We start from the raw sequence: 14,288 nt of genomic DNA on the forward strand, positions 1-14,288 counted from the left end.
ATTTGTGGATGAAATATGACATACATATAAAGTTTTTATAAATATTTCCCATCAAACCCTGCGTTCTCATCTTAAAGTTGTGTTAACACAACTTTATGTATAATTTCAAGAAAAAGACAAAAATCAGCTTAAGAGTGTTTATTAGACAAATCGTGATATACTAAAATACAAAAAATAATTTAACAGTGTATATAAAAACATTTATTAATTTAAAATAATTAATTATACTCTAGTGTTTAAATTCATATATTGAAATAGCTGCAAAGTCATTTAATTTGTTAGAAGTCTTTAAGTACACTTGTGAGACGTTTCATCTTCTCTTCCATGATTCTCTTGTTGGTTTCTGTCTCCTCCAACAGCTGACGCATCTCCTCCTCCACTTCAAACACCTGAAGAAGACACACACAACTCTTTATTTAAATTTTATAATAGTTAAATACAAGAACCTTTTTGAATGGCAAAGAAGGTAAAACACTAGAAAATCACACTACTGTACAATATCAAACATTACAACAGACTATTTGTAGTGTATTTACCACACACTGATTAATCCTGATCCACATTAGAGTTGAGGGCTGGACTTGGATTTTGTTCATATATGTTACATATGAACACTCTGGCACAAAGCCAGAAAACTATCCTAGTATGTGTATTTTACCTTCTGATTGGCTTGTTCAATCTGTTTCTGCTTCTCATTCGCCAGTCGAAGCAGCTCAGCTTGATGGGTAACCTGGCCAGACTCCAGCTGTCGACGAAATGCATCATCCACACAGTGCAACTTCTCTACCGCATCTCTGCAAGACAAACAACAAATAAAACATAATGTTATAGAAGACACTTGGGTGTCACGCTAACTGCCCGGGTACAATAACATTTCTAGGGTGGACGGCCCCAGAATGGAATCACTGACATAAACATAAACTAATATTGTATTTATCTTCTGCTTCTGTCTCAGGGGATCTAATACACCCTGATCAGGATTTGACTTCATAACTAATATGTTATTACTATTATGAATCTTCAAAGTTTTCTAGCTTTTGGGTTTGAGAGAGGGATGGAGGAGCCATGTTTAATGATAGTCTAAAAAAACAACAACATGTGGGCTATTAGAACTGAGACTTGATAACTACACATTGGCCCAAAATGTAACAGAACAGCAGATTTTTGCTTGGATGTGTTGTATCATACTTGTGCGCTTCTGTTGCTTTGTCTCTTTCTTCCAGCAGCAAACGTTCCTTGGAATCAAAGTTTTCCTTCATGCGCTTCACCTGGTTCTCCAGCCGAGTCAGCAGGTCTGCCTTCGCCTGCCACTTCTTACTGGAATCACTGGTAGAAAAAAGAAATATGGAGTAATATATTAAAAAAAAATAAACTTGGTGATGGAGAAGAAACAGATCTGATCAGGAAGACGTTAGGGGGAGCTGGTTCCGGTCATGAGCCGTAGTGGTCTTTACTCGAAACAGTACAACATCAGTTATTCCTATTAAATAATACTTCCAAACATTTGTTCCGGTATATCTATGTTTGTAGCTACTGTATATCTAGTAATCTGTGTGTGCTTGTGATGGGACGCTTGCCTGTAAACTCTTTTGATCTCCTCAAGCTCCGCCTCCTTGTCCTCCAGCTGCTGTTTCAGCTCCTCCTTGCGCAGGCTTACATGCTCCAGCCGTTCCCTCAGCTCAGCCTGCTGAGCCGTTTCCTCCTCCAGCTGCTGCTGGAACCTCTTCTGGGCCTTGACCGCCTCCTCACTCAGTCTACGGATCTGATCATCGCGCTGCTGCAGGGTCTAGACGGCAGGAAGACGGAGAAATGGCTTCAGTGTGTTCCACGATAAAAACAGAAGGCGTGTCGATAGAAATACAGAAACACCCATAAACCAGTCACATAGTAATGTTCATGTTAAAATGCACAAATACAAACGTTGAAGCAGTAACAGGTTCTTGTATGACGAGCTCTTTTGTTTTAGGAACGACATATTGATTTCAATAATGAAATGATGTTTTGGTACATTTTGAACAACCTTGTCATTTGCAAGTGCCTTAATCATTGCAAGTGTTGATTGTAAATATAAATGTTATTTCCCACTACCTCTTTGAGTCTGCGGATGGTCTCTGTCTGGTCATCAATGATTTTGGTTTTGATTTTTAGGGCATCGTTGTCCCTCTCGCTCCGTTTCTTCTGAGTCTCCAGCTCAGCGTTCAGCACCTCTATCCTCGCCTCCAGGCGTCCACGATCCTGAGCCAAAGACGCTCCTTGTAAAGACAAGTACATACAATTGTAAATTGGATTTCTTTGGAAGGTCTACTGAGTGTGTTTCTCACAAATAACCACTAGATGACAGGCTTTACTTGTTACAAATTAAATAAAACATTAGCACATACAGTATTAAGCCAAACAGCTCCTTCATACTGACTCTAAAGTGAGTGACTCACTCTGCTGGCCAATATATAAGAGTTGGACTTAAGAGAAAACCTATACTAGTGTCGGATGAGCAACTAAAACTAGTTGTCAAAGTGTTCCATGTACTAAAAGGCTCATTCTAAGTGGGGAACGCATGTCTCCTGGTCGCCTCCCACCTTGTTGAGCGAGCTCCTGGCCCCAGATCCTCCTCTCTGCCCTGAGGCCATCGATCACCGACTCCTGAGCTGTCAGCTGAGACAACAGTCGAGCCTTGTCCTTCTTGAGCAACTCGAGCTGCAGACCGAGACGCCGGTCCTGCTCCACCTCTGTTTCCAAGGAATGCAGGCGGTTCTGGCAGAGGGACAGAAACAGAGAGAGAGAGACACACAGAGAGAGAGAGAGAGAGAGAGAGAGACAGAGAGTATTAATGATCAACAGCCATCTGTCATGGCTGACAGATGGAAAGGCAGCTGGACCATTCAGCATTCATGAGGTCTTAAAAGTCTGCTAAAGGCTCAGGCTGAACAATATGACTGATGCCCAGAACTGCTTATCTCTATTGTATCTTGTATACAGTGTTGGGCAGTAGAGGGGCTACATGTAGTGGAGTTACTGTTTCAATAACATTTCTCAGCAACGTGGTGCGAGTGTCGCAGTTTTCTGAATTAAATAGCTTTTTAGTCGCTCAGCTCTTTTATTGATCAAGTAGTGAGGTAGCGTCCACACAAGCTACATTTTCCCGAGCATTTCTGAAAGCAGAGTTTTCTCCTGCGGTCTGAAATAAAACTGCTCTGGGATCAGTATGTGCATGTATAGCTGACAGCAGGGGTGGACTGGGACAAATAAACAGCGACGATGACATCGCGTCTCTGCTGCAGGAAATACAGACAAGCAAGCTTGTGTTTACGTCATAAAAAGGTGGCAGAGGGTGAGAACAGGGAGGAATTGATCCAGAGGGAGTTGCACATTCACTGTTTAGTTATATTAATATGCTACAGACAGAGTAGTGCCTAGACATAAGTGCAAGGCAGGTGCATATTCTATTGTATTAAGGTGCAGGATTGAATATTTAATGTAAAGAAAAAATACCTTTGATGTAGTTAAACTACTTTTGCCATGTTGCTGCAGCTTAGCTTGAAGAATTTCTCCAGGACGTAGTTTCAGTGTAGCGAAGCTGAATTTAATGCGGAGTTACTGGTAGCTTAGCTCACTATACTTTACAAGTAGCTCGCCCAACACTGCTTAGATATGTGATTTTTCACACCAGATCAGAGAATTTATTCTAAATAATTCAGTCAGATCTCACTCTTTTACTTTAATGCTGTACCTTTAGATCAGTGACAGCATCTCTCTTGGCTTTGATGAGATCAGTGATGCGGGTCTTCTGTTCTTTGACCATGGCGGTGAGCTCCTGCACCAGGGAACCCGATTTCTTCTCCCTCTGCTGGGTCTGGGCGAGGCTTGCCTTGAGCCCCAACAGCTCTGCAGTCATCTGATCACAAGCCTCCTTCACCTGCAGAAGCAGAGCGAGGACGTGGAATCGAAGGAGAGTTGAACAGAGTGAAGCACTTTGATTGGAGCATTACCTGACTTGACAATGTAATCAGTCAATGTCACATTCTGACAGAAAATGTTTCAGAGGTACGTATCTAAAGAAAGCTATTTTTCTTTTTTTTAAAGGTTTACATTCGCCAGCGTTCAACTCACAATCTGCATCTTATTCAGACTTTACCGAAAGGTCAAAGGTTGAAGCCTATCAGTAGAAAATTGTGTGAGCGGTAGCAATCAAGAGAAGATTACATTTTGTGCCGAATGAATTAATGAATTCTGTAACCATAAAGAGAAGATTGATTCAAATACAATCCTTTTGTATAACATTCTTTCTGTGTCAATTACAGACTAATCTAATGTCAGACGACCCTAATTCAATCTCAGCGTTCACATTAACGCTAAATCTATCTAGATTGGGGTCAATTCCAGGTCAATCATTTCACTTTTTACTGGACACAGTAATACTTTATCAGCTTAACTGTACAGAGAATGTAGAGCCAAATTTAAGACAACACTTCAGTGATTACAGGCCACCTGTATGGCATGACTCCATCTTTAATCAGACCTCAGAGAAGCGAGCGGCCTCGATGGTTAGCGCCATGCGGAACTCGTCTTCCAGAGCAGCGTACTGTTTCCTGCCCTCTGACAGTTTCTCCTGCAGCTCCACCTCCTTGTGGCCGTGTCTCTGTTCCACTGACGCAACTTCTTTCGCCACTGCCTCTCTGAAATCTGCCCCGCCAGGCTGCAACCGCAAATCCAGCTGTTTTCTGTGAAACAATACAAACGAGCATGGGAAACTGAGCTGTTTCTAAAGGCCGCTGGGGCCTTAACACAAATAGGATGGCATGCAAATGGAAATTTGTGGGTCAAAACATGAAATTCCAACTGTATATTTAAAATAAATCCAGTAAATTGAGGACTCAAATTTTAATATTTAGCAATAAAGAGTATAAATGATAAATGTGTCTAACGGGCTGCCACATGGCATGAAATCAATATCCACTAGTAAATATTTAAAAAGGTAATTATTTGAATAATTTAATTTAGAGCAGATGTATGAAGTAATTTTGCTACAAATAGAAAGTAGTTACCAATATTAAATATTAAATCCCCCGAAAACTTATTAGAGGATAGGTTCACCCTTTTCCAAGTCTTTATTATAACAATAGTGCTCCTGTTTGTACCTCTATCATTAAAAGATCTCCTCTAAAGCAATATAAGTGATTGGGGACAAAATCAAAAGTCCTCGTTTTGTGAAAAACTGTATTCAAAAGTTTATATGCGACTAATATGAGGCTGCAGCAGACTGAGCTAATCAGACTTTTTGGTAGGAAATTCCCTCTTTGCAGTACCTGGACAGTGTTTTTATTTTGTTGAGCTGTAGAGGAGGGAGAGCAACAGAAAGAAGGAATTTCATACTAACACTCCAGTGATCCAGAATAATGACCTTCAGGTGTACCTGTGCTCTTGTTCCCTGGATGCCAGCAGTTCATGCAGCTGCTGCATTTTGTCTTTGTACTGACGCACTGAGGCTCTCTGGATGTCCGACTCTCTCTTCAGAGCCACTGCTTTGTTCTCCAGCTCCTGGTGCCGCTTCATCTGAGGAAGGTCGGCACATGTTTTATACCATGTTTTAGTAGATATTGTCAGAGCTGAATGTACTCTCTCTGCTGCACGCTTTCATCTGGCTGCATACATTCCCTCTGCAGGAGAGATCACTGAACTACTACGCTGGTTTAATTAAAAATAATAGTGACATCGGGAGTTAACATGCTCAGTTGTAGGTAACAGAAACAGCATGACATTTTCATATGTTTATGACTCTAAATAGCTCTGATTTCCTGACTGAACGAACACAACAGTGATTCAAGACTTCTCGGGTATAATAAACCAACCACTGTACCTCCTCAGCCTGCTGGCGAGCCCTGAGTGCCTCTCCATGGGAAATGCTTTCCTCCAGTCTGCGCAGTGCAGTTCTGTGTTGTTCTTCACTGCTGCGGGCCTGGTCCACATGCTGGGTTAGGGACCGACACCTCCCCTCCAGCTCCTCAACACGAGTCTGCAGTTCAGAGCGACCCGATCGCTCCTTTAGCAACAATTCTTTCAGTCTGTGTGGGTAGAACGCATGATAAGAGCAGCGGGAGTAATACCCTGAATGACTGGTATAGGCAACCACTGTCAATGCTGTGGTGCCCTTGATTGACCCGTGTTTTATTGCCTGCTGTTAAAAATGTGATAGCTTGTAAACTTGAAGAAATATGACATTACAGCAGAGTCAAAACCTTATTGTGAGGAAGAGAAAATGGAAATATAGTGAAAATGGCAAAATGAAAAAACATATAAAAGGGCTGTCTGGTAGAAAGTAAAAAAAAGACAGAAGACACATGGAGAATTCAGGAAAAACTGTACGACCACCTACAGTTGTCCCCTCATTAATTAGCCCTGGTGAGTCATTTCACTGTAAGCCTGATGAGTGAGGGAGTCAACAGTCGCTGCCGTGATCAGTGTCATTACACAGTGACAGTTAAGATTGATTCACGTAATGCAGCCGACATATGCCTGTCACCAAGATTCTAATTACAACCATAATGCAGATTTATCTCAGCAGGTTTGATACTTATAATACTTACTCCTGGCTCAATGAGTGCAGTGTCAAAGCCAAACGGTCTCACAGGTTTGGGTGCGTAGGTTAATGATTTTTATACGAATAGCTTTAACATTGAAGGCAACTGCAGGAACTACTTTAGGGTTTTGGAGTAATGGAGCCAAAATGTGTGCTTGATTTTATGAGAGGCTACAGGACAATGATAGTGAGGATTTTTAATGGTGGGATGGATACTCATTGTTCAAGAACGAGACAAGCAGCGCGTCCTGATCTCAGGAGAGCCAATACAAAAGATGAAGAGAGCTGAAATGGATGAGAATCCATTATGCAGTTGACAACTAAAATCCACAGAGACAAGTCCAATTATCCCTTTTACTCATGATATCTGCTTTAGAGCTACTGCACCGATTCATGTGGAAGTTTGTGTGCCAGCGAGTGTCTGTGTGTGTCCAGCCGGTTTTCCTCTTACCTGTCGGTGGTGTGCAGGGCCATGCTCTGCAGGTCTTTCTCCTCGCTGACCTTTGTCTGCAGGCACTTTCGATCCTCTGTTAGTTTCCTCACAGCCTGCTCAGCCTTCCAACGCCTCTCCCTTTCCTGGTCACGCTCTTCCACAATAGCCTAACACATGCACATACACAAATGCTGAATACGGCATGAATAATATAACATTGACTGTTTGAAAGGGTTCAAGTATCGGTATATGAAAAAAATATATTGATAAGCTCCATGGATTTTACACATCAAAGTCTGTTTACAGGTCTTAGGGAGTACCACTGCACATGTTTAAAACATTGCATAAAGCCTTTTGTGGCTCCACAGGGAGCTGAGTGAAATCAGATAAATTCCATCAAGTGATTTGAGTCGGTGTCTCAAGGGTCTGAGGACAACAAGCTCGAGACTACATTAGCCACTACTAGCATAACACACCCAAATCTCGGACCAAATCATTGGCAGTCGAGTTGCATTGTGGGTAATGATACCAAAAATAACCTTTGGTAAAAAGAAAACCCGATCCTATTTTTCTAAATTAAAGTGTCTATCAGGAGTCCGACAACGTCACAGGAGTTAAATGATACGTCGCTGGATAACCAGAATTTAATGTTGTAGCATGGGCGGGACACTCTCAGTCAGGGTGAAGGTTGGGCTTTAAATATAGAATAAAAGTAAGAAAAATGGTGGCTGGCATATTAAAGGGGAATGGAAAATAAGATTCTTTATGTATGTACACTTTTAATGAGTATTCACATCTTTATATTCATATTGCACCTGTTAGAGGACCACAATGATAAACTAAAAACACAATCATATTGTAGATTAGAAAATGTTTGTTATTGTCTTCGTTTTATGGGTATCTATTAATCTGTTCCTGTATGTGCATGTTGTTTTGTATTAGTTTTGTGTAAAATAAAAATAAATTATGCCTTCACAGAGATACGAGTGCAAACACCCGGAGGATGTCTATGCTCCTCTTGTACAAAGACATAACCTTTTTCATATTACATTCAAGCTGTTGTTCAGACCACAGGTGAGCGATCCATGTCGTACCCTGTAGGTTTCCTCCTCCTCATTGGACTTGGGTTTCATGCTGCCTGAGGCCTCAGCAGCTCTCACAGGTCCTCTCCTCATCAGCCCCGCTGAGGCTGTACCCCCTAGGCCGCCAGCCGGCCTCATGTGCCCCTCAGCAGACTTTAAACTCCTCTGTTTATGATTCTCCTGATCACTGCACATAAAACAAATCACGAGTATTGCACAAGCTGTAAAATTGATATACAACAGCCCTCAAGCTTAAGTCTGGTTCAATAAAGGTCAAAGCAGACAACTTGCTCACTGTTATAGGTCAGCAAAGTTTGAACAACTTTGAATTGAATTTGGAGCTTATATTTCAAAATCACCTTGCCTCGGATGAGGCCAGTCGGGAGCTTACTTAAGTTAAATTACTACGTCCTGAACATGTCATCAGTGGCTGATGAAGTAAGATGAGGGGGTAGACCACTGAAGCACGATCGTTAATCATGGGACTCAGATGGCAGTTGTAATATCTAACAGAGAGGAGGAAACTTCACCACATCGCTCAGAGAAGAAAACGTGTCACCGCCTTCCAGCTGAGACATAAAAGGGTTTCCTTTATCTTCAAGATACCTGATAATATTATGTTGACGCATGCTGTTTGAAATGGAAATACTCATTGCTGCATATTGTGTTTGATTATCATGAAAGCAGGCTTTGTTAATTACACCATCATAAACACTTGCATGTATGATTATCATTACTCACAGGTACTCTCCCTGATTTTGTTATAGAGTCTAATAGAGCTTAAATGTCTTCACACAGTTGAGTTTTAAAACATTAACAGAGAGTTCTGATGAATTTTAGGCTTTGTGTGGGTGGCATTTAGCTACTATAACAAAATCAGGGAAAACACACGTTAATATGACGGCAAAACAAGTTATTCTCGTTACTGAAACATCTTTTTTGTGCAGAGATATTTCGGTGTGAAATCACCTGTCTGATCTCCGGCCCTTGATCTTCTTGGGCGTCGTCCTCGATGATATGCTGTTACGGTGTTTGGGGATCCTGGTGCGCCTCCTGTTTTCCTTCCCGCTGTCACACTCACTCTCTGACGTGCGGTCGGTGTCCCTCTTGGCTTTCCGTACCGTTGCCACAGAATGAGTAGGGCTACTGGATTTGTCACCTACAGGAGCCTGGTTGAAATTCGCAGAAATACTCAAAATATGTGACAACTAACTGTTTGCATAAATACAAACTAAATTATAAATGAATAAAACACAGGATATATTTGATAGATATAACAGCAACATGAATAGTAACACTTAGAAAAAACAACTTGTGAATCTAATTCAATCTGCTGCCTGGAAACCACGAATACTTAATCTAGAACTGACAAATTAAGCAGATCCCAAAGGCATCTTTAGGGGAAAATGATGAAATACTCCAGTTTCTAATATCATTTATAACCTATTTTGTAAAAGAGGACCATTACCTATGCAGGCTAAGTACTGTTGTTTTCTTTAATCTAAATATAATCCATCAATGTTTTTTTCTTCACCCACTCTCACCTGCTGCATACCTCACACAAATACTTCTTAATTATTGACTTAATGGCTTCCAGCAGGTGTAAAATAAGCACCTTCTGGATGAGCTGGGACATCTGGTGCTCCAGTTTCCTGATGCGTTGTTCGTTAACTGGGTCTGCTGGATTGGCCACAGTGGAGCAAATCTGTCCAACCGGATCTGTGATCGCTTCGGAGACAATCCGCTGACGAAACTGGGTCAGCACCTCATCGATGCGGGGTGTGGTGAGAGCGACATCTTCTCTAACCTGCAATGGAAACTTAGACTTGAACTTGCTTTTTTTTCATTTTGTTGTGTTACACTGCAGCTGGTTTTGCTTAAGAGAAAAATGTGCATTTTGCCATCTGGTGCGATGAATTTAAGATTTAACTTTTAATAAGCAACTTATTGGTAAGATATTAGATTCCTTAACTTCTACTTTCTTGATATAAATCCACTATATTACATTGAAAAGGTGTACAGCCTAGCTGCGTAACCGATACCCCCTCCCACCTCCGAATGGAGCGCTGGAAGACGGCTTGTTCAATAACCTCTGACCTCGGTAGCGAACGCACCCCCCGAAATATACACGCGAGACAGTCTTAGCCTGCTTAGGGGGGCGAAAACCAGGATAACTAAATACCACTAGCCACCGTCGTATCTCTTATTTCAGGCTAAAAACACTACAGCCTCCTCCTTGATACAAGTATTTGTTTAACTATAGTTACATTAAATCGACTAATCAACTGGTGAATTAATTATTTTAATAGCAAGATTTCTAGGGTGTAGCGTGTCTCGGACATTATTGGTGGACACCTCAACAACATAATAGTTCAGCCATTCAGTGACCACTGGGAATCTGCTATTTACAAGCACTACTTTGGTTATATAATGACACAGTGGCTCAATGATCAGCACCATCACTTCACAGCAAGGTTTCCTAGTTAAATAAGTCTCCCAAACACTTTCAGTATACAATACCGACCTTTTTTCATTTAAAATGAAGTATAATCGTATAAATATAAGGCTACTGATGGTGGTATGGCATCAAAACTTACCGCTTCATTGTGACTAGTATCCGAGGACAGCAGGAGGTCCACATAGTCCTCCAGACCGGGGATATCACAGGGACTACCTAGACCTAGATGTGATGGATTTCCCAGCCGGTCCAGACCATCCAGAGCAGAGATCTGTGGCAACGACTGAATAACAATCTCTCTGTAACCTGCAGTGACACAGACACACATACATACATTACAAAAACCTGACAAGGAAAGAGCTGCAAGACCGTCCACGAACTCCATTATATATTATTGTCACATTAGTTGTTTATGGCTTAGCTAAAGCATCAGGTGTTAGGGTGGTTATGTTGAACAACATCAAATAATCTATATCTTAATGATTAACTTCTCCTCTGTGTGTACTATCCTCATATGCACTATTGATGCAGCTCACCCAATGAGAACTGAGCACTAGAAGTGTAACTTCACATATTGACAGCAAAGGTTGTAAGAATAATTTAAGTGTGTCCTCATGGATTTAAATACTTGCTCTCAACAGCTACTGCTGTGAATTAATCATGAACTGGGAGATATGGATAATGGGTGCACAGCATAACTGAAAAGGAAAACACGGCAAAGATGTTGCATTCATATGAATTCAGTCAATACAATTATGAAAAGAAACTGACATAAGATGTGTAAAGAGATAAATATACCAGTCATTACTATTTTTAGCTGTCAACTTCCACTGATTTTCATTGTGCTTTCATTATTATTTTATTTTATTTATTATAGAGAGAGAGAGAGAGAGAGAGAGAGAGAGAGAGAGAGAGAGAGAGAGAGAGAGAGAGAGAGAGAGAGAGAGAGAGAGAGAGAGAGAGAGAGAGAGAGAGAGAGAGAGAGACACAGAGAGAGAGAGAGAGAGAGAGAGAAACAAAATCAGCCGTTTATAGCACACAAATCAAACCTATAAACTCAGTTGGCAGTTTAATCGCAATATCTTAATAAATCCTACCTTCATGATGATTGTATCGTTCAAACTGTTTTAAAGAATTTTGGTTCTGGAGTCTGTGGTTTGTGGTGCTGTTGAATTGAGAGGTGTTTCGGATATTTAGTCTACCCTCATTAATAGAAATGTGGTGGACAGAATAGCAAAATATAAAGCCTCCAAAAGGACCATGAAGTTGAATAAGTACGTGTTAAACAAGAACTGAGCATTATTTGGTAAGGTTATATGCAGGGCTTTCAATCTTATGCCAATTTTACATTAGCGTTGCAGATGCTTCTGTCCAGAGATAGACGTCTTAAAAAATTGGAAATACATCCCTCCCAAACAAACAACTACAAGCTTGTTGCATGGTTTTTTTTTTGTGAGTAAAATATTAAAAATGGAAAGGTTGACTTTTTCTTTGAGGATCCAAAAAGACAAATTCTATCAAATTTTGAATAAATTAATTAAATGTATAATCCCTAATTGATATTTTGTATGATTTCACTTTAGTTTCATGCTCCAGTCCTTTCCCTTCTTAATGGGAATAACATAAATGTAAGCTTGCTTGGTTCTAATGTACATATTTTTGTGTTTAATAGAGTGTGGGATGAGCATGTGTAAGAAAGGAAAATAAGAAAATTGATGCCAGATTGAAGTAGAAGTACACACATAGGTATGTAGGCTGTTTGCCTTTGGGTATGCGGGGGAATATAGATCTGTTAAACCTGAATGTGAGGATGGGCATAGATGGATCTATATACTCCTGGAAGTGAAGGTGAAAGACTGAAAGTTTACCTGAGTAAATATCTACAGGTAATATTACAGTAATAATACATTCCAACCACTAGTTACAACTTACCTGGTGACCTACACACAGCGTTGTCTCTGCCACCCTGGCTCAAAGTGACCTCTCTTAAACTTTGCAATCCAAGCAGGCACTGCAGGAGGTGATTGATGTTGTCCAGATCGTTGCTGTGAAGACTGAGGTGCTTCAGCTTGTATTCCGTGCCATGAAGATACAACAAGCCTAGAAAAATACATCAGGAATCAACAGTATTGACTTGTCAGTCACTTGTTCATGTTTATACTTGATCGCAGAGAAAGAATGACACAACAATGGTCAGTCGGTGTTCAACTCACCAGTGAGGTTGTTTATCCGATTGTAGGACAAGTTTAATCTTGTTAAGTTCACAAGGCCATTCAGTCCTGAGGTAAAGGGAGGGGACATTAACAACTGAGTGATTTCACAGCTCAAAGAGTCTGTAATGAAGAATCATTACTTGGAGAACACCCACAAAGCTGAAACATTCATCGTCAGAGTAAAACTGTGACAAAACACTCACCTTCAACCTTGGTGATTAAGTTACAGGATAAATTTAAAGTCCTCAGGAAAGTGAGGGAGCTTAGACCCTCAATCTTAGAAATGCGATTGGAGGAAAGGTCCAAGTGCCGTAGGTGCCAAGCGGAGGTCAGGCCCTCGATCCCGGGGATGTGATTGCAGTGCAGATTGAGTGATGTTACAGTGGGACTCAGGGGGACGTCCAGCAAACTAGACAGAAAGAAACACTATGAAATGACAGATTCACCGTGGAAGGGAAAAAGGGGAAGTTTTGTGCCCAAAAAGTGTAAAAAAAAATGAAGATAACGTCTACAAAAATATATTCAGTATATCTTATATCTTGGGATTGTGAGCCCCTAAAATGAAGAAAAATCTACCTCCCTCTTACAGGCTGTGAGCTTAATGTGGACATGAACTATGCGAATGACTTCTCTATCTCAGATTGTTTTAAGTATTTTATAACATAAAAGTAAAAAAATAAAAGTACAACAGCTATATAAATATTTCTGCACTTTTGTTAATGTTTTGAAGGCAAATTTAATGAATTCAACGTTTCATACAACTCAGGGCACATGTGTTCAGTGAATAAAATAAACAAAAACAATGACTTTACCTTGTTATATTCTTGTCAAGAAGACTCAGCTCCTTCTCTCCCATAACGACGACATGCAGCCAGTTATTTTACCGTTAATTACACGTTTGTAATGTAGACTGTGTAACCGTTAAGTAGTCTGCAGGCTCATGGAACTTGCAAACACATCCCGAAAACCTTTAGCTAAGTTAACCTAGCATCCTAGCAAAAGTTTACCAGCGACCTAGCTCAGGAGGTTAACATTTACAAACCACAGTTACCGAAGCCGGAACAGCCAACAAATGTTGTGTTGTATTTTCTAACAACCAAGGCCAGGATTCGTGCGTTCGTTAACACGTTTGTTTTTATTGTTTTGAGCCTCTTTTACAGTCGGATAATTGAAATAACCGCTTTTAGCATCGTACTTCCTGTTTATGTGACGTAGTCAACGGTAACATCCGGGGCATCTGTGTTCACACGCGTCATAGCCAGTGGAGGAAGAATAACTCAGATAAGTACCAATACCATAGTGTAGAAATACTCTGTTGCAAGTAGAAGTCCCGCATTCAAAACTTTATTTAGCTAAAAGTACACAAAAGTATTAGCATCAAAATATACTCAAAGTAGGCCTACTAGAAGTAAAAGTACTCATTATGTATTTGCATACTGATTTCATGTAACATTGTAATAAAGGCTTTTTCGGAGGCTGTTCTTTAGTTGTCATGGAATTGCAAACTGTCTAATATATATTTTTTTCT

General features: G+C 40.5%; 1 protein-coding gene across 1 annotated transcript; it reads right to left on the minus strand.

The window, feature by feature from the left end:
• Positions 1-141: 141 nt before the first annotated feature.
• On the minus strand, positions 142-13,827 carry lrrcc1 (leucine rich repeat and coiled-coil centrosomal protein 1). The gene is made up of 19 exons (XM_079173678.1): positions 13,573-13,827; positions 12,964-13,169; positions 12,761-12,826; positions 12,480-12,647; positions 10,687-10,853; positions 9,705-9,896; positions 9,059-9,258; positions 8,102-8,276; positions 7,026-7,174; positions 5,855-6,059; positions 5,411-5,550; positions 4,517-4,718; positions 3,728-3,913; positions 2,577-2,751; positions 2,089-2,252; positions 1,578-1,786; positions 1,189-1,326; positions 659-794; positions 142-389 (listed from the first exon to the last, which is right to left on the minus strand). Exons 1-19 carry the CDS (start codon positions 13,614-13,616, stop codon positions 279-281), a joined length of 3,033 nt encoding a protein of 1,010 aa, XP_079029804.1. The 5' UTR covers positions 13,617-13,827; the 3' UTR covers positions 142-278.
• Between the last annotated feature and the right edge of the window lie 461 nt (positions 13,828-14,288).

Source organism: Pholis gunnellus, assembly GCF_910591455.1.
Source record: "Pholis gunnellus genome assembly, chromosome: 14".
Classification (NCBI taxonomy): domain Eukaryota; kingdom Metazoa; phylum Chordata; class Actinopteri; order Perciformes; family Pholidae; genus Pholis; species Pholis gunnellus.

Excerpts from the sequence above, each read along its gene's own strand:
- lrrcc1 (XM_079173678.1), bottom strand. The coding sequence starts at position 13,616 with ATGGGAGAGAAGGAGCTGAGTCTTCTTGACAAGAATATAACAAG. Across the intron at positions 13,170-13,572 it reads CTTGACAAGAATATAACAAG|TTTGCTGGACGTCCCCCTGA; the intron begins GTAAAGTCATTG and ends CTTTCTGTCTAG. Across the intron at positions 12,827-12,963 it reads CTTAATCACCAAGGTTGAAG|GACTGAATGGCCTTGTGAAC; the intron begins GTGAGTGTTTTG and ends CCTTTACCTCAG.